The sequence below is a fragment of the Pholis gunnellus genome (assembly GCF_910591455.1).
Source record: "Pholis gunnellus genome assembly, chromosome: 19".
Taxonomy (NCBI): Eukaryota; Metazoa; Chordata; class Actinopteri; order Perciformes; family Pholidae; genus Pholis; species Pholis gunnellus.
The window spans coordinates 4,778,837-4,799,010 of record NC_136546.1 but is presented as its reverse complement, the minus strand read 5'-3'; the positions used below and the strand labels follow the sequence as shown (position 1 = coordinate 4,799,010).

General features: G+C 47.1%; 1 protein-coding gene across 3 annotated transcripts in view; it reads left to right on the top strand.

The window, feature by feature from the left end:
• Positions 1-20,174, top strand: part of fynb (FYN proto-oncogene, Src family tyrosine kinase b) — a 51,267-nt gene that overhangs the window by 17,471 nt on the left and 13,622 nt on the right. For all 3 annotated transcript variants that reach the window (XM_079180252.1, XM_079180253.1, XM_079180251.1), the window contains 2 exons: positions 13,175-13,431; positions 16,703-16,799. In XM_079180252.1, coding sequence (XP_079036378.1) covers positions 13,185-13,431; positions 16,703-16,799 — 344 coding nt within the window. In that variant the 5' untranslated portion in view covers positions 13,175-13,184. The remainder of the gene's footprint in view (positions 1-13,174; positions 13,432-16,702; positions 16,800-20,174) is intronic.

Below are 20,174 nucleotides of genomic sequence, written 5' to 3'. Positions count from 1 at the left end.
CAAAGAAAAAAAAAACACATCCTGGGGCAGAAACAAATCCCACGGGGTTCCAGTTATCTAACCGTCCCACCGCGTGGACTGCTGCACTTCGATTCCCTCGGAGCTCTCGGTGTTCCCGCTCAGCGTTGTCGTCATCATCGAGTGCGGTTTCTCCAAGAGGAGAGCACTTTTTAATGTTTGCTCTTCCTCCGCTCTGGGCAGTCTGGCTCGTCGATAACTGGTCGCGGGTTTCCATCGGTGCTCCACATGTTAGATGTTTAGCTGTGACGAGGTTTTGATTATAATGTGGAGCGAGGGCGGCCGTTGGGCCTCGTCCATATGCCGGGCCTCGTATCCCCGGGGGCTAAACCAGCGGCTTAATGAGCAGCCCCGCAGGAATTAGTGCTTTAACCTCGGTGTTTTGACTGCTGGGAGAAGACCGCTGCTCAGCTGATTTATAGCCACTGACGAGTAAAAATCAATTTACTGTTGTAGACGGGAGCAGCGGTAAAACCTGTTTTAGACACCTAAAAAAAAGAAATCATGATCAGTTGAAGTGTACGCTATATTTAGAATATTTTTTAATGCTTAATCTTGCCGTCAGACAGCCATTCCCAACCGCCATCTACTGTCCAGGATTACACTGACTATGGATAAGTACCTCATACAACCCCACTTCAAAACATCTGAACTTTACTAAGGCTGAGAGTTGTTAGAAACACTAGTGCCACTACAATAGCAGGTATTCAGTGCTGAATATTCAGTGCTGAATACCTGCTATTAAAATATTAACGTCTCTTCAAGACAAGCAGTTGTACAAGAGCTTTCCTTAAATAAACTCTCCGGACAAACCACATACCCATACTGTTCAATTATTCAGGTGAGTGTAAATAATTCTACACCTGCCGCAACTGTTTGTCTACTCAACACAGAGTTAAAAATGCATAAACGCTCCGAGTGCTGCGGACCCTGCGTTGTGCTGCCGACACAGTCCACAGTCAGCCGAAACCTGGAGAGAGAATCGTAGCGGCAGTGAGTGGCTTTCCAATCAGCCATGGATGTAAGAAATCTTTAGCTCACACATGGGTAAAACCATCACACAGATATGAATTCACAGGAAACAAGAAAAGGAAACGCAGAAAGTGTGACTGATAGTGAGACCACAAGTTAATCTTTCATAATTTTGTCATTCTTTCCTCAATGTCCGACATCCCACCTACTGCTTCATCATCAGCACCGCAGCCCTCTTCAGACGGTCCCTGTTGATTCATCTTGAAGGAGGGGGGGGGGGGGTGCCTAATGGCGTCAAGCCTCATCTCTCGTACGATATTACCGCGGTGACCGAAAGTCAAACTTTGTTCGTAATCAAGTGTGAGAGGTGTAAAATACAGACTCACAGCTTCGAGTGTCTGCGGCGGTCAAACGCTTCCATCGGACAGGGCGCGTAGACTTTGAAGACTTGTCACAGTGACTTCTAATGTTATGTGTCGTATGTATTTATAGATGTATGTGTGATAGAGGCTGGTTATCTTTGACGGAACCACGACTGATGGTCAGTCAATCACACAGGAAGTACCCCCCCCCCCCCCCAATATCCATGACAAGATATTTAAAGACCATTTTCCACCGCAGGAACTCCTCCCTAAGATGTTTTGAATACTTTGTGATGTAGAAAAGGCTTTGAAACAACAGTTTGACCATAATGTAGGGAGATTGATTCATGGGATGATGGGAAGTGTTCACATCTCATATTGGTACTTGAAAACGCGACGCATGTTTATATCGACCAAATTGTTCTAAATTTATGTAAAACACAAATAAATGTTTCATTTTACGATTTGTGACATTATGAATGTGCTGCATAAAAGACATGTTTGATTGTTTCCATGTAGGTGTGTAGGTGTATTGCAGTTTTCTATGTTCATTTTGGTGATGAAGAAACATAAAAACATCTTTTTTTTAAAAGCTCTATTCATTTGACATTTTTGTCGTCGGTTTGTGAAAATTGGCATTCTGCTGCAGTTCTCTCCTGTAGGGCCGCGCTGCTCTTGGATGACGTGAACCGCCCTGAGACAAAGAGTGATGAGCCTTAAAGATGATCCACAGCTGGAACACAATCCTCTTTGGTGGGTGCTGGGCAGAGGGGGGGGGGGGGTTGTTGTCTAGACACTCGCAGCTCTGTGTGCCGGAACGTGCCGTACTGAGCACAGCTGCACACGCTCCTCTCCTCTGAGGCACAACACACACACACACAGAGACGTATCGCTGTCATTGTCAGAGACGTATGTTGAAGCAGTGCTGTCTTAAGGTGGGAGTGATGTTGCGCCGGTTCGTCCTCTGTCACTCACAGGATCTGCCATTGCCATGGCTACTGCATCAGTCCCACTCAACCCCGACTCTGCCAGAGGAACCCCATAGCAGCACTCGCTGTGCTCAGGATTGTGGTAACCTAGCAACGGGGGGGGTCGATGATGGGCAACCGTGCCTCATTCGCTCGATGTAAATCTTGCTCCTGTGACGTCCGCCTCTGATGTTCATCAGCTGTCCTACGTATTCTACGTAGTGTTGTTTTCAATATTACACCTCTTAAAAAACTGTGGTCCGGTTTTTCAATTTAGTTTTGTTAATTTCACTTTTTTGAAAATAGAATGGACAAAAAAAAACAGTAGAATGCAAGTTGTGTGGGCTCATCCTGACAGCTTGGTGGGTGAGATGTATACCGTATATTCCTAGTTTGATTCCAGCTGTGGACCGTTGTCCCCTCTCTCTCTCTCTCCCTCCATGTTTCCTCTCTATTTCTACTGTCAAAGTTCAATAAACCTTAATGGCACAGAAGTTCTCCAATACCCCAAATACATAACAATAAAATCAATTTTCCATAATTAAAAAATGTAACCCCCCCCCCTCTTCTTAAGGTGTAAGTTGAGTAAAATCTGTCATGAAAGCGAATCTGAACGTTCCAGGAAGCAGGTTTTTTAAAAAAAAAGTTGGAAATGTATTGCGAAACTTAAAACTGATGGACCACATGGTCTTATCAAAACATCTGTGTGCGCACTAATTAGTAGTGCCGGCAGAAGAAAGGTGACATGTATAAAGACACTTTTCTGTCACTTCCTTTTCCGAGGTAGAGGAAGTGAGCGCAGCACTAATGCTCATTTCTCCTGTCAGGAAGGATGGATGTGGCTGTCGGGGTCATAAAAGGCGTAGTAGCCTCAACATGTGGAGCACTTCAAAGTAAGCTTTGTGTTTCACTCCTGCTGTAGAAAGTGGATGACACTAGCCAGAGTCAAAACCTGTGACACATTCCCCCCCCCCCCCCCCCCTCCTCGGCCTTGTTCGACTCCGGGTTTGGAAAGTGAAACTACAAAGATGAAACACAGGGAGCTGGCTGGGGCGGGACGCAGAGGCCTCCTCTATTTATAGGATGACTGGCCGAGCCGGACGCGAGGCACTTCATCAGCAAAACTGTCTTCCTCCTGAATGGAAGTTATTTTCAGCTGGGTTTTCTTTTGGGGGGGCGGCACGTCATCGCAAAGCCGATGTTCTCAGAGAGTGAAATGGAAATGTGACACCGTTTCAAGGTGTATTTCAGGCTTTTTAACCACATCCCGTCACACAGCGATGAGGGGCCCAGATCAGTGCGCGTTCAGCGGGGTGTTGCACCTACTGCACATCTGCAGGAAAATGCAGCGCCCACGAGCTGAAACGCACAGTTGGTACGGCTTCTTCTTTTTCTCACAGCACATGTAGATCACTCTCCACCTAATGAAGGGCGACTTCTGGTTCAAAACGTTGTACTCTTTTTAAGGTAATAAATAGGTCATTTTAACATGAGCAACATGGTCTTTTGGGAGATGTCACTTTAAACTTACTGTTGGTCGTCTTCCTCTCCCTCCTCCCGTCTCCAGGCTGCTACTACGCTGTCTTCTGTCTAATGAAGGCAGAAATGTATTTTAGAAATATTTGTGTTGAAATTGTTGAAATTCTCTTTCTATTCCCACAACAATCAATAAATCAAATCCTCTGTTTCAACAAAAGAAACTGAAAGTAAAATCCGGTGTCTGTGGCTGTCTCAGGGCTTTATTAATTAACCTCTTGAACCATAAGCCTTTTTTTAGGCCTCTTCTCGAAAATTGTAACCCATACTAAAGAGATAACAATTCTGTAACTACAAGGTCTATTTTAAAAATATTGGTGCTAGAATAACACTAGGGATTGTGAGATTTGATGAGATGAGTAAATATTGTGTATATTTTACTGGTTAATAGTAGCTGAAGACTGAACACAGCAAACAGGGAAAATTCCCAGGTTCGCCTGAAGAAAAAGCACTGTAATTTATTAAATGAGGCCCTGGCTAGCCTAAAAACATTCCCAATTCATATCACAAACGGTGCAGGTGCCCTACAAAAACATTTGGTGTAAATAAAGTGAAGCAAACCCCAGTTATAGCAGTTTTTGTACGAAAAAACATGCCAAATTCTCATTTTCGAACCAGGATTTGCAGATGTTCCATTGTAATTTTATATACTATATAACTATATACTTCACTTTGTTTATCACTCATATTGTACAATCTATCATAACAGAGCTGTTTGGCATCATTTTGAGCCATTTTGACCTCTGGGGGTCATCATATCTCTCCTCCATGCATTTTCCTCGTCTGTCTGTGTGTATGGAGCCCTTGCTAAGCCTATGGTGGGCGGATCTTGTCATGTGACATCTCGTTTGAACCGGGTGGTTATTTAGAACACCCCAGTATGTTCCATGAAGTGATTGACAGAATTTTCAGCCAATAAAACTCCAAAACCGTACCGCGACAATCTCACCGACCAAAGCTCAAACTCACTTTCACTTAAGCTTTATTTATAAATACTCCAGAATATAAAATTATTCATTGTGAAACGATATTGTCCGGTCTAGGAGATTTTTTCCGTTCATGAAATATAATTGTAACATTACTTTGACGACTAAAAATGTCTCTTTCAGGTTGTGCTTAGCTCCACCCTGTCGTGTCATTTGTCCAAAAAAAACAAGATGGCGACGGCCAAAATGCCAAAAATGCAGGCTTCGATACCGCAGGCCACAAACAAACGTGTGACATCACAGTGTCCACTTCCATGTATAGTAAACAATGTTATCATCGTATTAGCTTGGACGTTGGTTATTTAGCACTCTAGTCGGACTTTGTCGACCTGATTTAGATGGTGCATCTGAACTCCACCGCGCCGTGGACAGACGTTTCAAAGGAAACGGGCGCCCTTCTGTCCGATCTGAAGGAAAAAATGTGAAAACCTTTGTGTTCTAGAGCGCCTGAAACTGTCAAGCTGTCCCTCTGAAGGTATTAGTTACTCTGAAGGTGTCTCCTCTATTGTGTGCTGCTTTGCTCCTGAGCCAAAGCCCAGTGCTGTATATACAGCCGCTCGGCAGGTGAAGCTAATGACGTGCTCACACGCTAAATACATACCGATGTACTTAAACCGACATTTACTGTAAATGATAAAATCACGTGTGCAGTTGAAGCTCACGTTCACAGCGCGAAGAAGAGCACTCCAAAGAGATGAGGACCCGGTGAATATTTCACTGTGGAGAGAAGAGGCAGCGTCTTCTTGTGTTGCCGTTGATTCATCCGGAGCCCAGAGGGGAAGTGAAGAGTGTCGGGGGGGGGGGGGGGCTGCCAGGTCAAGTCCTGGACACGGCTGCATTATTAACAGAAGGTCAGCTGTCAGCGCACGTCTGCAGGGCTCACATCAAGCGGCACCACTCCATTTTTTTTTTTGCACGTCCCTGGCTGACATGTTTGTAACCTTGTTGGCCATTTAATGAAGGTTCGCAAGCCTCCTCTTCCAGCAGCCACGTTATTTTTATTTTTTTCTTGTTCCAATAAAACAGAGCCAGACCACAAAGAGCACATAACACACAGAGCACCTGGAGCAAGATTTATTACCCCGACCGTAAAAGGACAGAGAAGATATATTGGGTGAGAGGCTGCACATATTGACTTGGAAAACATTAAATGGCTGCGACGAGAAAAAAAAAGCTCTTTAATTGAGGTTACTGTGAGGAGCTTTTAGCTGCTTTTGAAACAGTATCGATGTAGTACTGATGCCTCTATATGAAGAGCTCTAACTCGCTAGCTTCCATCCCTTCAGTTTTACTGAGGAGGAGAATGGCTGCAGTAGTAGTCTGGACTCTAGAAGGCCCGACATTTGTTGTCGCCGACTGCCGTCTCCATCGCCACCTCTGAGGGATCGCTGGGTGTCCGCCAACATCCCTCCGCCAGCTCCTACCGGAGTCCCTTACCGCTGCTGACACTGAGCCGCCCTGACACAATGGTGTCACCGCTGGTCCCGCCCGGCTTGCATTTCGACTGAGGCTTGTTCCTTCCACGCAGTACAGAGAGAGAGAGAGAGAGAGAGAGCGAGGGGGCGAGAGAGAAGAGAGGATCATGGGCCTGTGTTGTTGTGATCCACGCTCAGCCAGCAGGAAGAGATGTAGACAAGCATGTGGCCTCTCCGGGCGGCAGCAGGAGGGAAGGGCTGTTCCAGTTTTGACAGCTCGTAATCCCCCAACCGGAGAGAGGAGACGAGCCAGCAGTGTATACATTTTCTTTTTTTTAAATAAGTGGAGATACGTTAATGCTCAAACTTGCCTGCCTCCCTTCTTTTCTGTGCTTTACGGCTGTCTGCAGGCTCAGGTGGCGCAGACGGGCCTTTATCATCTCCGCGCTGAGGAGGCGACCTGCTCTCTCGGAGGGACTCCCGCTGAGAGGGATAAAAGCGGGATGGAGTCTGTGATTTTTTTTTTTTTTTTAACGAAGGCGGTCGGTGCATCCTGAGGCGGACCTCCTGCGGGGATGCGTGCTGTAAAAAAGAGCTGTGAAAACGAGATAATCGAGCCCAGATCCTTGGCTTTATTGACTTCACCCGGCCTCTTTGAAGTAAACTGGTTTCTGGCGGTGCAGGGGCTTCAGCCTTTGAGCGCTTACTTGAGGCTTCAATGTTGACCTCAGGGAAGCCGTTAGCAGCTATTCGTGTCTTATTGAGATCTACCGTTTCAAAAAGACAATCTTCCTAAATTGGGAGAAATGTGTTTTTGTATCTCCTCTCCACTTAATTCAACATTTCCTCCTCTACTGACATCGCCTCAAGGTTGCAAATCATTTCCTCCTGTTGCCTGTGTGAGTGTCTCTGGTCAGCTGTGTGTGCTTTCCTGTCGCCCACCACAGCAGAGCCTGGTTCCCTGGAATGGGGGGGGGGGGGGGGCACTTTGTCTCCTATTGGTCAGGATGGAGCGATGGAGGGTCGCCCTGGAGGCAGCGGGAGTGGGGTTTTTTTGGGGGGGGAGGCAGGGATCACAGCTGCAGCAGCAGCGGCGTTGTGTCGGCGGCGTTTTTTTCCTGTGATGTGCCAGGTGACCTCAGGGACTCCGCGGCGCAAAGCCAGGGCTGCCCACAGAGGGGCTAAGCCACAACATTGGCCGAGGTCGTTTGTCTAGACTGGTCCCTTTTTATTTAATACCAAGCAAACTTTTTTTGTTTTTATTTTGAGATTGTCTGGGTCCGAGTAACACACTATTCTGATGGTCCATCATTTTAGAATTTTTCAAAAATGATGTAATTGCATAATACTATAGTAAAAACAGTCCTGTGTTCTGTTTACACACTTAAAAATGAATTAATTCGAAATAATCAACCCTTCACCACAGCCCCCTTTGTTACTGTTGCTAACCCTGTTAAGGTCACTAATTTAACATCACACACAGCAGTTTAAAATGATGACGTTTTACTTTTCAAAATCTGAGGATCTTTTTTTAAACAAGGGCCCAAATCCAATCCGGCCCTTACACACTTCCGCTCTGTCTGGTGGCGGGTCCGCCGTATTACGTGCATTAACATTGTATTTAGGATCAAATATACAATTTTCTAGCCTTGAAAACGGTGGATGTGCTCATTAGATTGTCAAGTGCAAAAACCAAGCAGCTCATGAACACCAGAGTTACAATCGAGAAGATGTTTACAAAAGAGGAGGAGAGGGGAAAAAAAGCCACCAAAGAAGCTTAGGAGTTTCATTTTCCTCCACAGGCCGAAGTCGCTTCTTCCAACATGATGCTGATATGAAACCATGGTTACGACAAAGCTGCTAGCATCAGCATCACCATAAACTCCTCGGTAAGAACACCAGTTAACCGGGCGTGCTAGCCTTAGGGTTCCGATTGACCTTTTCCTCCACACTGTCTCCGGTGATTAACGGTGTCCCTTCACACCAGGCCATAAATGTGACGAGTGGCGAGACATCTGAGACTGGACGTGCATAACTGTTATGTTGTTAAACCCGTCGACCCCAGCTTTCTGTCATGGTGCCGTGTTCAGGCCCAGATGTGACGCACACGGTGACTTGTGAGAACTGAGTAAGGATGCTGGCTGCATGCGTGCTCGTAGCTCATGCGTCACATGACTAAATACAAGAGGAATGCGATGAAGTGTGAGTGGTAACCCTGACTGGCACGGGCCTCCTCTTCTCTGCATGACACCGGCAGAACGGCATGCTGGGAGTGCGGAGACGAGGGCCTTCCCTCTGGCAGAAGAAGCCGGCGCAGCATGTGACAACCCATCATTATCCCGCTCCCTTTGACAAGAGTCGGGCGGGGGGGGGGGGGGTGAACATCATGCTGGATTAAAGAAGACTTGAAACTAGAGATTGAGACCATAAACTCATGTTTACAACGGGTCCCGAGCCTAGAGCTCTCTGTTTCCAGCGGCACAGTTTAGAATTGTGATGAGTTGTATGATAATAAACGCATCCTTGTCAGGGACGTATTCTGCCACATGTATGTCCCAATCCGTGCGAAAACAAATTAGTTCGCACCTCTCCAGCTTCCACCCACCCTCTTTCCACTCTCCTGGAGCCGGAGGTGTTTTCACTCACACGGACACGACCCCGCCGGGGTTTACTTCACACCTCCAATGACCAATGGGGTGGAAAAAGCCTTCTCCGAGGGGTTAAACCGTGATAGTAAGACCTCCGTCAGCAACCACCCAGAGCCCCAGAGGACCCGCCCCATCACCTCTCCATCAAATGTAAATTCAGGTCCCCGAACGCCATGACATACCTTCAGCTCCGCGCAACCTTCCCATAAATTATTCACTCAGAGTAGCACGTGCACATGGGCGTGCCTCTGTATGAACCCCCCGCCTCAGCACCTTCTTTATCCGCTTATCTTTTCTCAGACCGTTGGACGCCACCTTGTTTCATGTAGAGTTAACCAGTCTTCACTCCTTAAATTCACTCCCTGTACATGTGCACATGCTTTCAGTCTTTGGCACCAATTAAAGCACCTAATGAATTTTGTCCATCCAGTGTTCTATGAATAGCCTTTTTTGCGTGAACTATTTATAGAACCAGCTCCACCGCTGGTCACGTCCTGCCCTCAAATTGGATTTTCCCCCGGAGGGTTCATTGATTTCATGTTGAAAGCGGCTGAAACGTTGGAGGAGACGCTCGGCCCGACGTGAATCATGACGGCATACTGAAAGCTGTAAGCCAACAAAAGGAGAATAATTCATTTCATACATTTTAGAGACTATTTGGAAAAGGTTTCATTTTAGTGAAAAGACAGTTGCCGCTTCAGTCAAGAGCCGTTTCCTGCAGCCCTCTGGGATTGAGGAGTGAGAGACGGGAGGGACACGGAGAAAACAGCCCCTACGGCAAGCAGGTGGCGGCTTTTTTTTATTGCGAAGGAGGAATAATTAATCAGCAGAGAGGGCTGCGTGAAAAGGAGGGAAGGAAGAGAGAAATAAAGAGATGAAAGAGCCTTCAGTTCAAAGAGAGCAATTGGCGATGAGCTCGGCCCTTTGCCGGGGCCTGCAGAGAGCTCTGCTGAGGAGGACGTCGGGCAAACAGGATCATTACTGCAACGGCTGTCTTCGGACTCGAGCAGATTGCTTACTGAGACACTTTTTGGCCTTTTTTCCCTTTCATTTGCTTGACACATCGCAGTGGTGAGAGATGATCTGCCCCGAATCAGAATCCGAAATCCATCAGAGCCACCTACCTACGTGACGGCTCCGTACGACCAGCTGTGATGCTAAATCAGACCTCTCCCCGGAAACGCACTCCCCTACTCCCTAAAGGTTATCGTTGTACCCACTGCACAGGAAATGCCGGCCGGCCGGCTCAGAGGGATCAATACATTTGTATCCCAAAGCTGACTCAGTCTGCCTCTGCGGGTCACGGGGGTTATACAAAGAGTCAGGACGCCGAGCACTTCCTGGTCTCAGCCGTCCGCTGTGAGCACACACACGATTAGAGATGCTCGGCAGTCTGGCGCCGAGCGTCGCATCGCCGCTGTTGTTGCCTTTAGGCACCCATATCAGGCAGCTCTTGAAAGATGCTAACATTAAAAACAAGACACACAATGAACACATAAGAGAGAAGACACGGGCATTCAGTTTGAAAAGGCTGGTCCTTGGTGTAGACATGTTTTCTTGTTTGGGTTTGAAAAAAACAAGAATAACACAAATAATAAGGTACTTTCTCACTTCCTGTGTCAACCTCTGATTGTTGCTGACGGGCGTTTTGGCCTCCGTGTGCCGTCTGAGGGACGGGCCTGTAATTATGCTGAAAGAGAGCGGTCACAGCGTGTCAGTCGGTGTGAGGCTCCCGTTCTAAATTGGCGGAGAAGAGGGCTGCTGTCGGCAGCGAGGCGGCATCAACAAAGACCATCACTCTAAAGTGGTAAAAGTTACATTGAATGTCGGAGGTTAAAGACCTGCCAGCTGAGTCCTAGACGTCCGTGTTTATTACGATTATCAATATGGAAATCCTGGATGGAAGGAACCACAATTATTGAGTCAATTAAGTACAGTAGTAATTGTAAGAATGGGTACTTTTACATGCTCTCAAGTATCCTGTTTTGATCAGTGATGGAAGACATGTTGCTGAAAGGTTAACTTTGGTATTTTCCCATGTTTTTGAGTCTATAGCCATAGACACACAGGAATTTGCACAGAAGTCCCTCCAAATCTGCCATGTCCGTAATTTGTCAAGTAGAAATTCCACAACAAATGACCTACCATATAAGGTCATCATATTAGTCCCTTGTGAATCAGCATTTCTGTCATTTGGGGTCGTTTCTTTATTATTATTTTGTAATTTTTCGCACTAAAATAAGACGTCTTCGTGAGTATTATATAAACATAAATAGGCCTATATAATATAATATAATAATATTTATTTAAGGACCTAATACAAGAGAAATGCAAACCTTTTTCTTTTTACGTTACGCTCGTTATTGTGTCTAACCGCGTCTCGCGTGAGGAGAGGTCTCTTACAGAAATGTTGCGTCCTCATCCACGTCGTTGATGTCGTCTAAATATCCATCCATGACATAGAAAACCATGAGCTACGCTTTCTGTACTCTGACAACACCTGCACTCCTCTCTCGTACTCCCACTCGCATTTCCACCGATGTCCTCACACGACACGAGACAAGTCGTACACTAATTATGGCAATTTCACACAAATGTCTGATCGGATAAAATGACAAAGTGATGACGTTTTCCACAGGTATGGACCTAAACTGCGGCCTGACTGGTTGGCAGAGGCATATGACCGCGGGGCGGGTCATCGTATTTTTCTTTTGATTCCTCGTTTGGTCTATAAAATGTCTGGTGTCCGTGGTGGCACCAGACAAAAAGCAGAAACAAACCTTATGGCCCAGCAGATTTCACAGTTATGGATGATAGATATTGTGTGCCGGTGTTGCTGTTTGGTTACTTTTCAGCCTCTTGTTTCTGGCAGCTACTCATTAGATCTGGGCGTGATTATCTCATTCCAGGTTTATTGTTTGTCAGCCGCACTGAGGAGTGCGATTCCTCCTCTACGATCCTCCACTTTCTTTATTGCCGCTCCTAAGAAAAGGGGGAAGCCCGCTCCTCATTCATCATTCTCCTGTCTGTCCTCACGGTGTGTCACAAGTGATCCTGCTTCTCTCTGCGGTCAGAAGAGGCGACTGAGAACAGGGGGAAGGCAGGAAGAGAGAGGGAGGGAGAGAGAGAGAGAGAGAGAGCAGGGAGAGTGAAATATATTCTCAAGTGACACATTCTGAGGACAGACTGGCTGAAGGCCAGATCGACACTTTGTCTTCAGAGGAGAGCCTGGATTTATGGCCCGTTGTGTCTCCGTGCCCAACGCTGGTATTTTCGTCCTTGTTGTTGCAGAGAAACAATTACACGGCGTTAATTCCTCTGGGGGTTCGCAACATTGTCCAAGGGTAATCTCGTGCCCCCGCTGCGGTGCGTCATTTTTCAAATCTCAGCAATTCATTTTGCCGAGGGAATGACCATCCCAGAGTAGTTATAAATATACTACTGAGAAAGTATTTCAAGAAGTTTTTTTCAGACTGTAGTCTGGAGCGGTATCGACATGTGCTACAGAAACCTTCTTTCTATTACAAATGTGCAAAACGTGAAAAGACAATAACAAATTAAATAAATAAATAGGGAAAATAACGTAAATAATAACATTCATAAACATGTGCCCCCCCAGACCCTTTAAGGGGGGGGGGGGGGGCTGGTCCATTGTGGGTTTGATACCAGACCCTAGGAAGGGGGCCTGGACTTGCAGCTTAATGTGCAGTGCAAGATAACTTTTACATAAGTGGAATTATGGGAGAGGATTTCTCGGTAGACTGCACGGTACAGAATAGAGTCCAACGCTTCGTCCAAAATGTTTAAGACAGGCGAAGGCCGGTTCTCCGTCTCCACGACGAAAACCAGCGTCCATCCGCTGACACTCCGTACTCGCGCCGCTCTCCGGAGCCCTTTATTCCCTCCCCGTGTGTGTGTGTGTGTGTGTGTGTGTGTGTGTGTGTGTGTGTGTGTGTGTGTGTGTGTGTGTGTGTGTGTGTAAACTCAATGTCCCTGCCTGCCCGACCAGAGTGCCGATCAGCAGAAGAATGTCGTCCGCAGAGAAAGCAGCGTGAGTGGAGAACCTTGAGCGTTGTGCTGAGCGCAGCCAGACAGACGGTTTTTCATCTCATCGATCCAGCCGTCCAGCTCATAGTACATAGGCTAAATTCATTGCCTGCGCTTTGTGTTTTTATTTCTCCCGCCCCTTTATCAACATGTAATCTTCCTGCTGTCTTTTATAAACAAACATAAACCAACCCCCCTTTTTCCTCCCCCTGTCGTCCACAGATTATAGATAATGGGCTGCGTGCAATGCAAGGATAAGGAAGTAACCAAACTCACGGACGACCGTGACACCGGCATCTCCCAGGGAGCGGGCTACCGCTATGGGGCCGACCCCACGCCGCAGCACTACCCCAGCTTCGGGGTCACCGCCATCCCCAACTACAACAACTTCCATGCCCCCGTCGGACAGGGGATGACCGTCTTCGGGGGGGTCAGCACCTCCTCTCACACCGGAACCCTGAGGACCCGTGGCGGGACAGGTGAGGGGTGTTCACAGCTAGTTAGGAAGAGTCACCATCAGACGTGTTTGACTAGCACGGTACCTGCTCGAAAATCAAATACAAAGCTCTCTGATTGGTCACTGAAATCGCACTTAGCCCATGCTTTTTGCACTCACAAATAGGCAAATCTCTGGGGGGAATGCCCGTCATTTTAGAAAGAACAGAGGAGGAGGAAGTAGCTCATTGGTACTTCAGTGGGTCTTTATTGTTTTGTCGGAACAGGGAAAGTATCTGCAGCGGTGGAGTGTGAAGGTCATTTCCTTTGACTGCATTCCCACGCAGGTACAGCATCCTACACACCTAGTGACAGACTGGCTCGCAGGCCGCCCACACACACACACACATACACCTCTGTTTGCAAAAGTCTTCGGGGAGCCTTGTGCATTTAAAGACTGCCTTCGTCACCCCAAAATCTTGACGATCCTTACCTCGCAGCCCCACCGCCGACCCCAGCCCAGCCCAGCCCAGCCCAGCCCCCCCTCCCACGTCAGGAACGTCCGGCTGGCTGGCTTTGGCGCTGGGGCTTTGTGGGCCGGGGATCCTTGTTTATGTAGGGGAATATTCCTACTCAGGATATCCTTTATGTTTGGACTGAGCCCCGGGCCGGCTCTGCAGAGGAACTCTGCGTTTCCACTCGACCTAGCAGGAGCCCTCTCCCTCAAAGTGCGGATTATGTTCTGCGCCGCATAATCCAAATCCACTCGGCGGGCAGAGGAGCAGAGAGGGGGGTTTTAGCTTTTTAATTTTCTCCTGGTGGGGGGAAATGTGGACATAAGCCGGCCCTTCCCTCCCAACCCCTGTTATAACACAGCTGCCGAGCTTGTTTGCTATGACGGCCACAATCAACCCCCTCCGTCGCACTGCAGAGGAGCCCAAATTGCGGTTGGCATCGGAAATCTTATCGATTATCAGTTGATCTTTTGCTGATGTCCGTTCGCCAAATGGAAATTCCTCTGACCTTATGTAGCTCATTGAGTGGGATCCCCGCAGACAGCTCCGGGATGAATCGATACGCCAGTTTATACCTGACGCCCACCTCTGCTGAACTAATGGAACATTCGAACAATGTGAAACCACAGCGGTGAGACGTTCAGGGTCTCGTGTTGCGTTCCAATCAGACACTCTCTTCCGAACAGAGTGCCCTCCCTTCTCTCTGTGTTCCCGTTTCTCTGACACATAAATGGCGGCGGGTCCTCTCTCGTCTGTGACAAGAGAGATGCCTCACGCGCCCTCTCTTCATATCAACACGGTTTCCCAGAGAGCCTCAGTCCCAGTCAGAGCGTCTGAAGTGAAAAAAAAATGTGATCAAGAGAGTTTAAGTGGGCTTTGAAGAAGTGCCCATTCGACTTCCATTTGTCAAACACTCAGAGGCATGAAACAGCTTAATAGCTGCAGTCGCCTCAGACCTGAGCGAAACACTCTGGAGTGCTGCCGTCTGATCGCTGCACTCATGTGCTGTTATGAGTCGAGACCAATCAAACTCCGACAGTGAGCGATGGTGATGGAGAGACAGACCTCTCAAAGGAGAATTCCAGTTTATAACACTGTTCATAATTTCATTTCACACGTTTTTTACCGTAATTCCAACCCCCCCCCCCGCCAATTCCCAAGTTTACCACCACTAATAGAACCACATTCTCTGGGGAACACTGCAGATCTAAGCGAAATTGTGCAAAAACTTTTATTACCACAAACACTTTTCAGTAACTTTGGCGCAAACAAATCCTTCTCTGTTTCAGCCACTGTGATGCTGCCAGTCTTGTACGTCAGTAGATAATGGAATGATAATGGTTTTCAGGCCACCGGCTTTTAGCTAGCGATTTTTTTTTTAGCCGGCCTCATGGGAGTCGAACTGGACTGAGGCATCCCCAAATCCCAGCTCCTGTCACTAGACCGTTCGATGTTTGTGGCCCTACCCCGCCCGGCTGGATTCACATCACTGACGTGTCACTCATTCTGCTTCAGACTAGCATTCCCATGCCCCCCGAAAACTGTCAACCGGCAAAGAGCTCGGCGTTTATTCAGTTGTTGGAAAGTGAATCCATTTACAGACGGAGCTCTCAAACTACTATGTAACCCTGTAACCCCAATTAAAAGTGAGCAAGAATGAGTGATTCATCTTTTCAGAGTGTAATTTCACATTTTGTGTTCACTCGATTGAAGCCGTATTGAGATGCGAGCCCTATTATCTGGTTTAGTTCGTCCCCCGGGGAGTTTATATCTTTACTAAATGTTTTCCTCTGTTGTTTCTCCGCCGTCTCCTAACCATGGACTGTTTGTTCTATTTATGTTTTACCCGGCACCCCTAAAAGGGCCGTTTAACAGTTAGAGCTTTTCCTCCACCTCCCATCTCCATTTGTATTGCTCCCCTCCCGCTGCGATCTGTTAACACATCCTGCAACCAGCCCGAATTCCTTTCGTCACGTTCGCCAGGAGCGAGCAATGAGCAGGAGCGTAAAGCCGGGGAGTCGTTCCTGTGAGAGTAAGTGCCGCTGTGAGATATTCAAATGAGCGCCGCTATTCTCCGCCAGGACGAGAGCAGAAATTAGTAGGATTAATGGAGGGGAGATATGGGAGAGGGGATAAGACTCCATGGAGAGGAGAAGGTGACTTCGAGTTACTTTGTGAGAATGATTCTGCAAAGGTTATTCTGCCATTACGACGCCGGTTCAACCTCAGGAACGCCGTACCGCCAAAAAGAATTAGAGCAAAGCTGACTCGGTTGCACGAACATAAGTGGTTTGTAGAATGTGACAGGGCTCCGGAGTGCGACGCACGCGACCAGAAATTGTATCAAACTATTCCTGTTCCCAATCATCTACATAATGTGTTTACAAATTACCAATTATGTATGGGGACCAACAGAAAAGGTAACAATTGTAATGTATTACTGCAGCACCAAAAGACGGCGCAACCAATGTTAACAGTTAGTCTGGAGCCCCGACGTGTCGTCTGACAACAACCGAAGTGTTCATAGCTGTTCTGAACGGCTGTGCTGCCCCCCCCCCCCCCCCAATCCATCAAGTCGATGTTCACTGGATGATTGAAAAGTTTGACATGCTGGTGGCACCAGATAAAAAGTTAGGGGGTTATTTAGTTATTCTGGTTCATCCTGTGGGGACCATGAAAAACATTTCTCACTGTTATTGTAATTCAAGCAATGTGGTGTAGGCTACACGACCGGCGTCGCAAAACCTGTAGCCGCTAATCTGCCGAGCGCTGACGCTGTGCTTTTCCGTCCCTCCCGCAGGGGTCACCCTCTTCGTGGCACTTTACGACTACGAGGCGCGGACGGAGGACGACCTCACCTTCAGGAAAGGAGAGAGGTTCCAGATCATCAACAGCACGTAAGTCAGCTATGGGTAAAAAGTGGCAGTTTGTACATGGGAAAAAGGAAGAGTTTGGGGTTTCATAATCTGGAGCAAGCCAGAGCCTAACATGTATCTGCTGCCCACAGTTATGAACAAATCATGTTCAGTTGTTACAACCAACCAGGGAGCCCCAACATTACCAACTGAATCATTTTACACATTACAGAAAAGTGCAAAGGGTGCAAAGCATTTCAAATGAGGTAGAAGTGTTTGCTCGAGCATGCGGTGTGACAACGAGCGGTAAACGCCGCTCATTTAAGACGAGCAGGGACTCCAGCCAGCTGTGATGAGTGTGGTGTTCCTTGAAGACTTCCCCTCTGTGCTTGGACTGGAAGGGCCCCTGCTGCACCCACAGTGATGTTGGCTGATCTTTCTTTCCGGTCAGCAGAAGTGCGTGCGTGTGTGTGTGTGTGTGTGTGTTTTTTCCAGCTCTTTAACCATCGTGGCCTCGGCTCTGCAGATTCATATTTTGTTTCCGTCTGCATGAGGCTGCTTGGAGCTTCCTCTCAGTTTGTTTGGGTTTCTGGAGCGCTGCTGTGAGATGGGGGGGGGGGGCTGCTGGGTCTGTGCTCCGACACTATTCTCTGTTTATATTTCGAGGTGATTATGCTGCTCTCTGCGTGCACTGTGCATCACTGCAGAGGGACGGCAAGTGACTATTGTTTCAGAAATGAGCTGACGGTCTGATCCGTACTGCGTGTGTTGGACTCTCACTGGATCGCCCACTCGTTAGCTAATTCCATCAGCAACTTCAGACACAGCAACTGTTTATTTTCCGGAGCATAAGTAGTTAATAGTAGCTAAGTAACATTGTTGAAAGGATGAGATATATATATATATACATATATACTGTATATAGGAGAATAATATAGTCTTATATATTGGTGCTTTACCCCTGGGAGGAGTTACAATTTAAAGAATCAACACATGATGGACATGTTCTAGGTTGATTTTAGTATTTTTGGATTTAATGTTTCAATTTGGCAAACAAAAATAAAGGATCCAGTTATTTCCCAACCTGAAGTGTGGAGAAACAGCGTTTAGATTCCCTTCACGTTGGGAAATACAACATTTCAAGAAAATGGAATTCAGCAGTTAACTGAATACATGTAATATAAATAAAAACAAATAATGAAGAACAATGTGATTTGGAATTATGGGGGAAAGAGGATAAACTGTGTCAACTGGTATGCACGCAATAGACCATTTCACAGTTGTAAACATTGCAAACGTGTCCCAGTTTACTTCCTGTTGCAGAGTTAGTGAATGACATGAGCTGTCAGGAAGTAAACATGGACCCAAGCTGTTGCCTAGCAATGCAGCTCCGTTGAAACGACCCATACATTGTAATTAAAGCCAACAGTAGAGTCAAGCATACAATTGAAAATGTACGAAGAAAAAAAGTGTTCATGCATGTAGTTCTACTATTCGTCAATATTATGCAGCGCGAGTGTTTATTTCAGTGCATTCACTGATGTTTTCCTCTAAACAAGCACAAACGGTGCTTTCACACCAGAATACAGTGTTTGAAATATAGAAATGTGAATGCTATTAAAGCTCTCCACTGTACACGGCTGCCTTATCACCTCAGCCTTCGGTCCGGCGGCGGTCGGCCTTCCTCCCCACCACCACACCCAGTCAGCATCCTGTCCCTGCAGGTCGTCTCGCACATTCCACCACACACCTCGGGGCCCCTGCTGGGCCTCAGCCATGAGCAGGAAGACACCTCTTCCTCTCCTCTCTCCTCCTCCTCCTCGGCAGGGGCCAGACATCTTCACCCCCTCCTCCTCTCCTCCTCCCTCGTCCGCCCACGCCTCGCTGCTTCAACCGGCCTCGAAGAATGTTTTTGGACTGGGCTTCTTCCAGCCGGCCACACTGACCCCTGCTGGACAAAGGCAGTAAAAGAAATCCTGTCAGAGCTTTGCAGGAAGTGGTTGACAGATGCCCACGAGCAGGCGGGGGAGTGGGGGGGGGGCACCAGAGATCCCTGCCTCAGCTGACAGAAGGCACTTCTCTTTTCGTTTTGCGATGGCATCGTCCAGGAAGCAGCGATCCGTCCCTGTGAGTGTGTGTCGTGAAGCTCAGGGAACGGCTCCCGTCCGTGAGGCCGTGAATAGACGACACTGTGGCCCCTTGCGGCGCTGTACGACTCGTCTCAGTCGACGCGGCCCCTGCGTTTAATTATTCTTTCATCAGCAGTCACCACGGGGAGAGAGGATCTGGAGACTGGGGGGAGGCTCTTTGTTTACTCTGTTGTTGCTACATGAGTTATTGTGGTGCAGTCGTGTGTAAGCATCTGTAATGACGGTGAACTACTACCGCTATCTGTCCCTTAAGACAGCCGGATACTGATGTGTGTGTGCGTGTGTGTGTGTGTGTGGTGGCGAAGCACCAATAAATATGAGGGGAGAGCGTTAGTAATAAAACATGAATGGATGGATTAAAACTCCACCCTCAACTTGACTACTGCCGTATCCACTTCTACTTTACCTAAGGGAGACTATTTATCATCTACATTATTTTGGACTTGTTAGCAAATCCCATGAAAAGATCAAAACCAATAATGCTTTTGTCTCGATACCTTCCCATTTCCCTACCCAGTTGCTGTTGAAGATGTTAATCTTCTTAAAAAAGGGTCACAATTATATAGCTCCCTTTTTTCAGTAATTTTCATACATTTCATGAATTCCATACAGGAGGATATAGTGCTTATAATTTATAATTTCCTGTGTTTCCAGCAGCGGGGCGGTTAATGTTAACAAGTTGAAATGCCAGGAATACAATTAAATATAATTACACTTGGCCGAGGTGGAAAGGTTGGTGCATTGATGAACACAAAGGTTGACTAAGTGCAATAGAAACTGACTTTGAGGTTTGACTGAAGATCTTCTTCTGCAGTGGTGTAATGGCACCTCTTTCTGGACTGAAGACTTTGTGCCACCAGCTGTTTGCCTCAACGCACCCAACTCCTAATTCCTTCACATAACAGAAGTAGAACGTTTTCTGGAAATTAGTTTGAAATGTACAATAAATTTAGATGTAAACTTGACTAGTGTTTGATAGAGTCAAATTAAACTGCAGTGTGTGTGTGTGTGTGTGTGATAATGAAGAAACGTGTCAACCATTACTTCCATACAGGAAGTACCTGATGCATCGTATTAATCTCCTTTTCCTTTTTTTTATATCTGTCAAATATCAATATTGTGGATGTTAAAATGCGTGCCATTCCACGCATTTTAACATTGAGAAAGTTCCGTTTCTCATGCTACTGTGCCTCAAACAAATGTGGCCAAATAAACTGAAGCTCTGCTTTTTAAATGGAAATGGAGGGAGCAGGAGGTGTGGTGAACT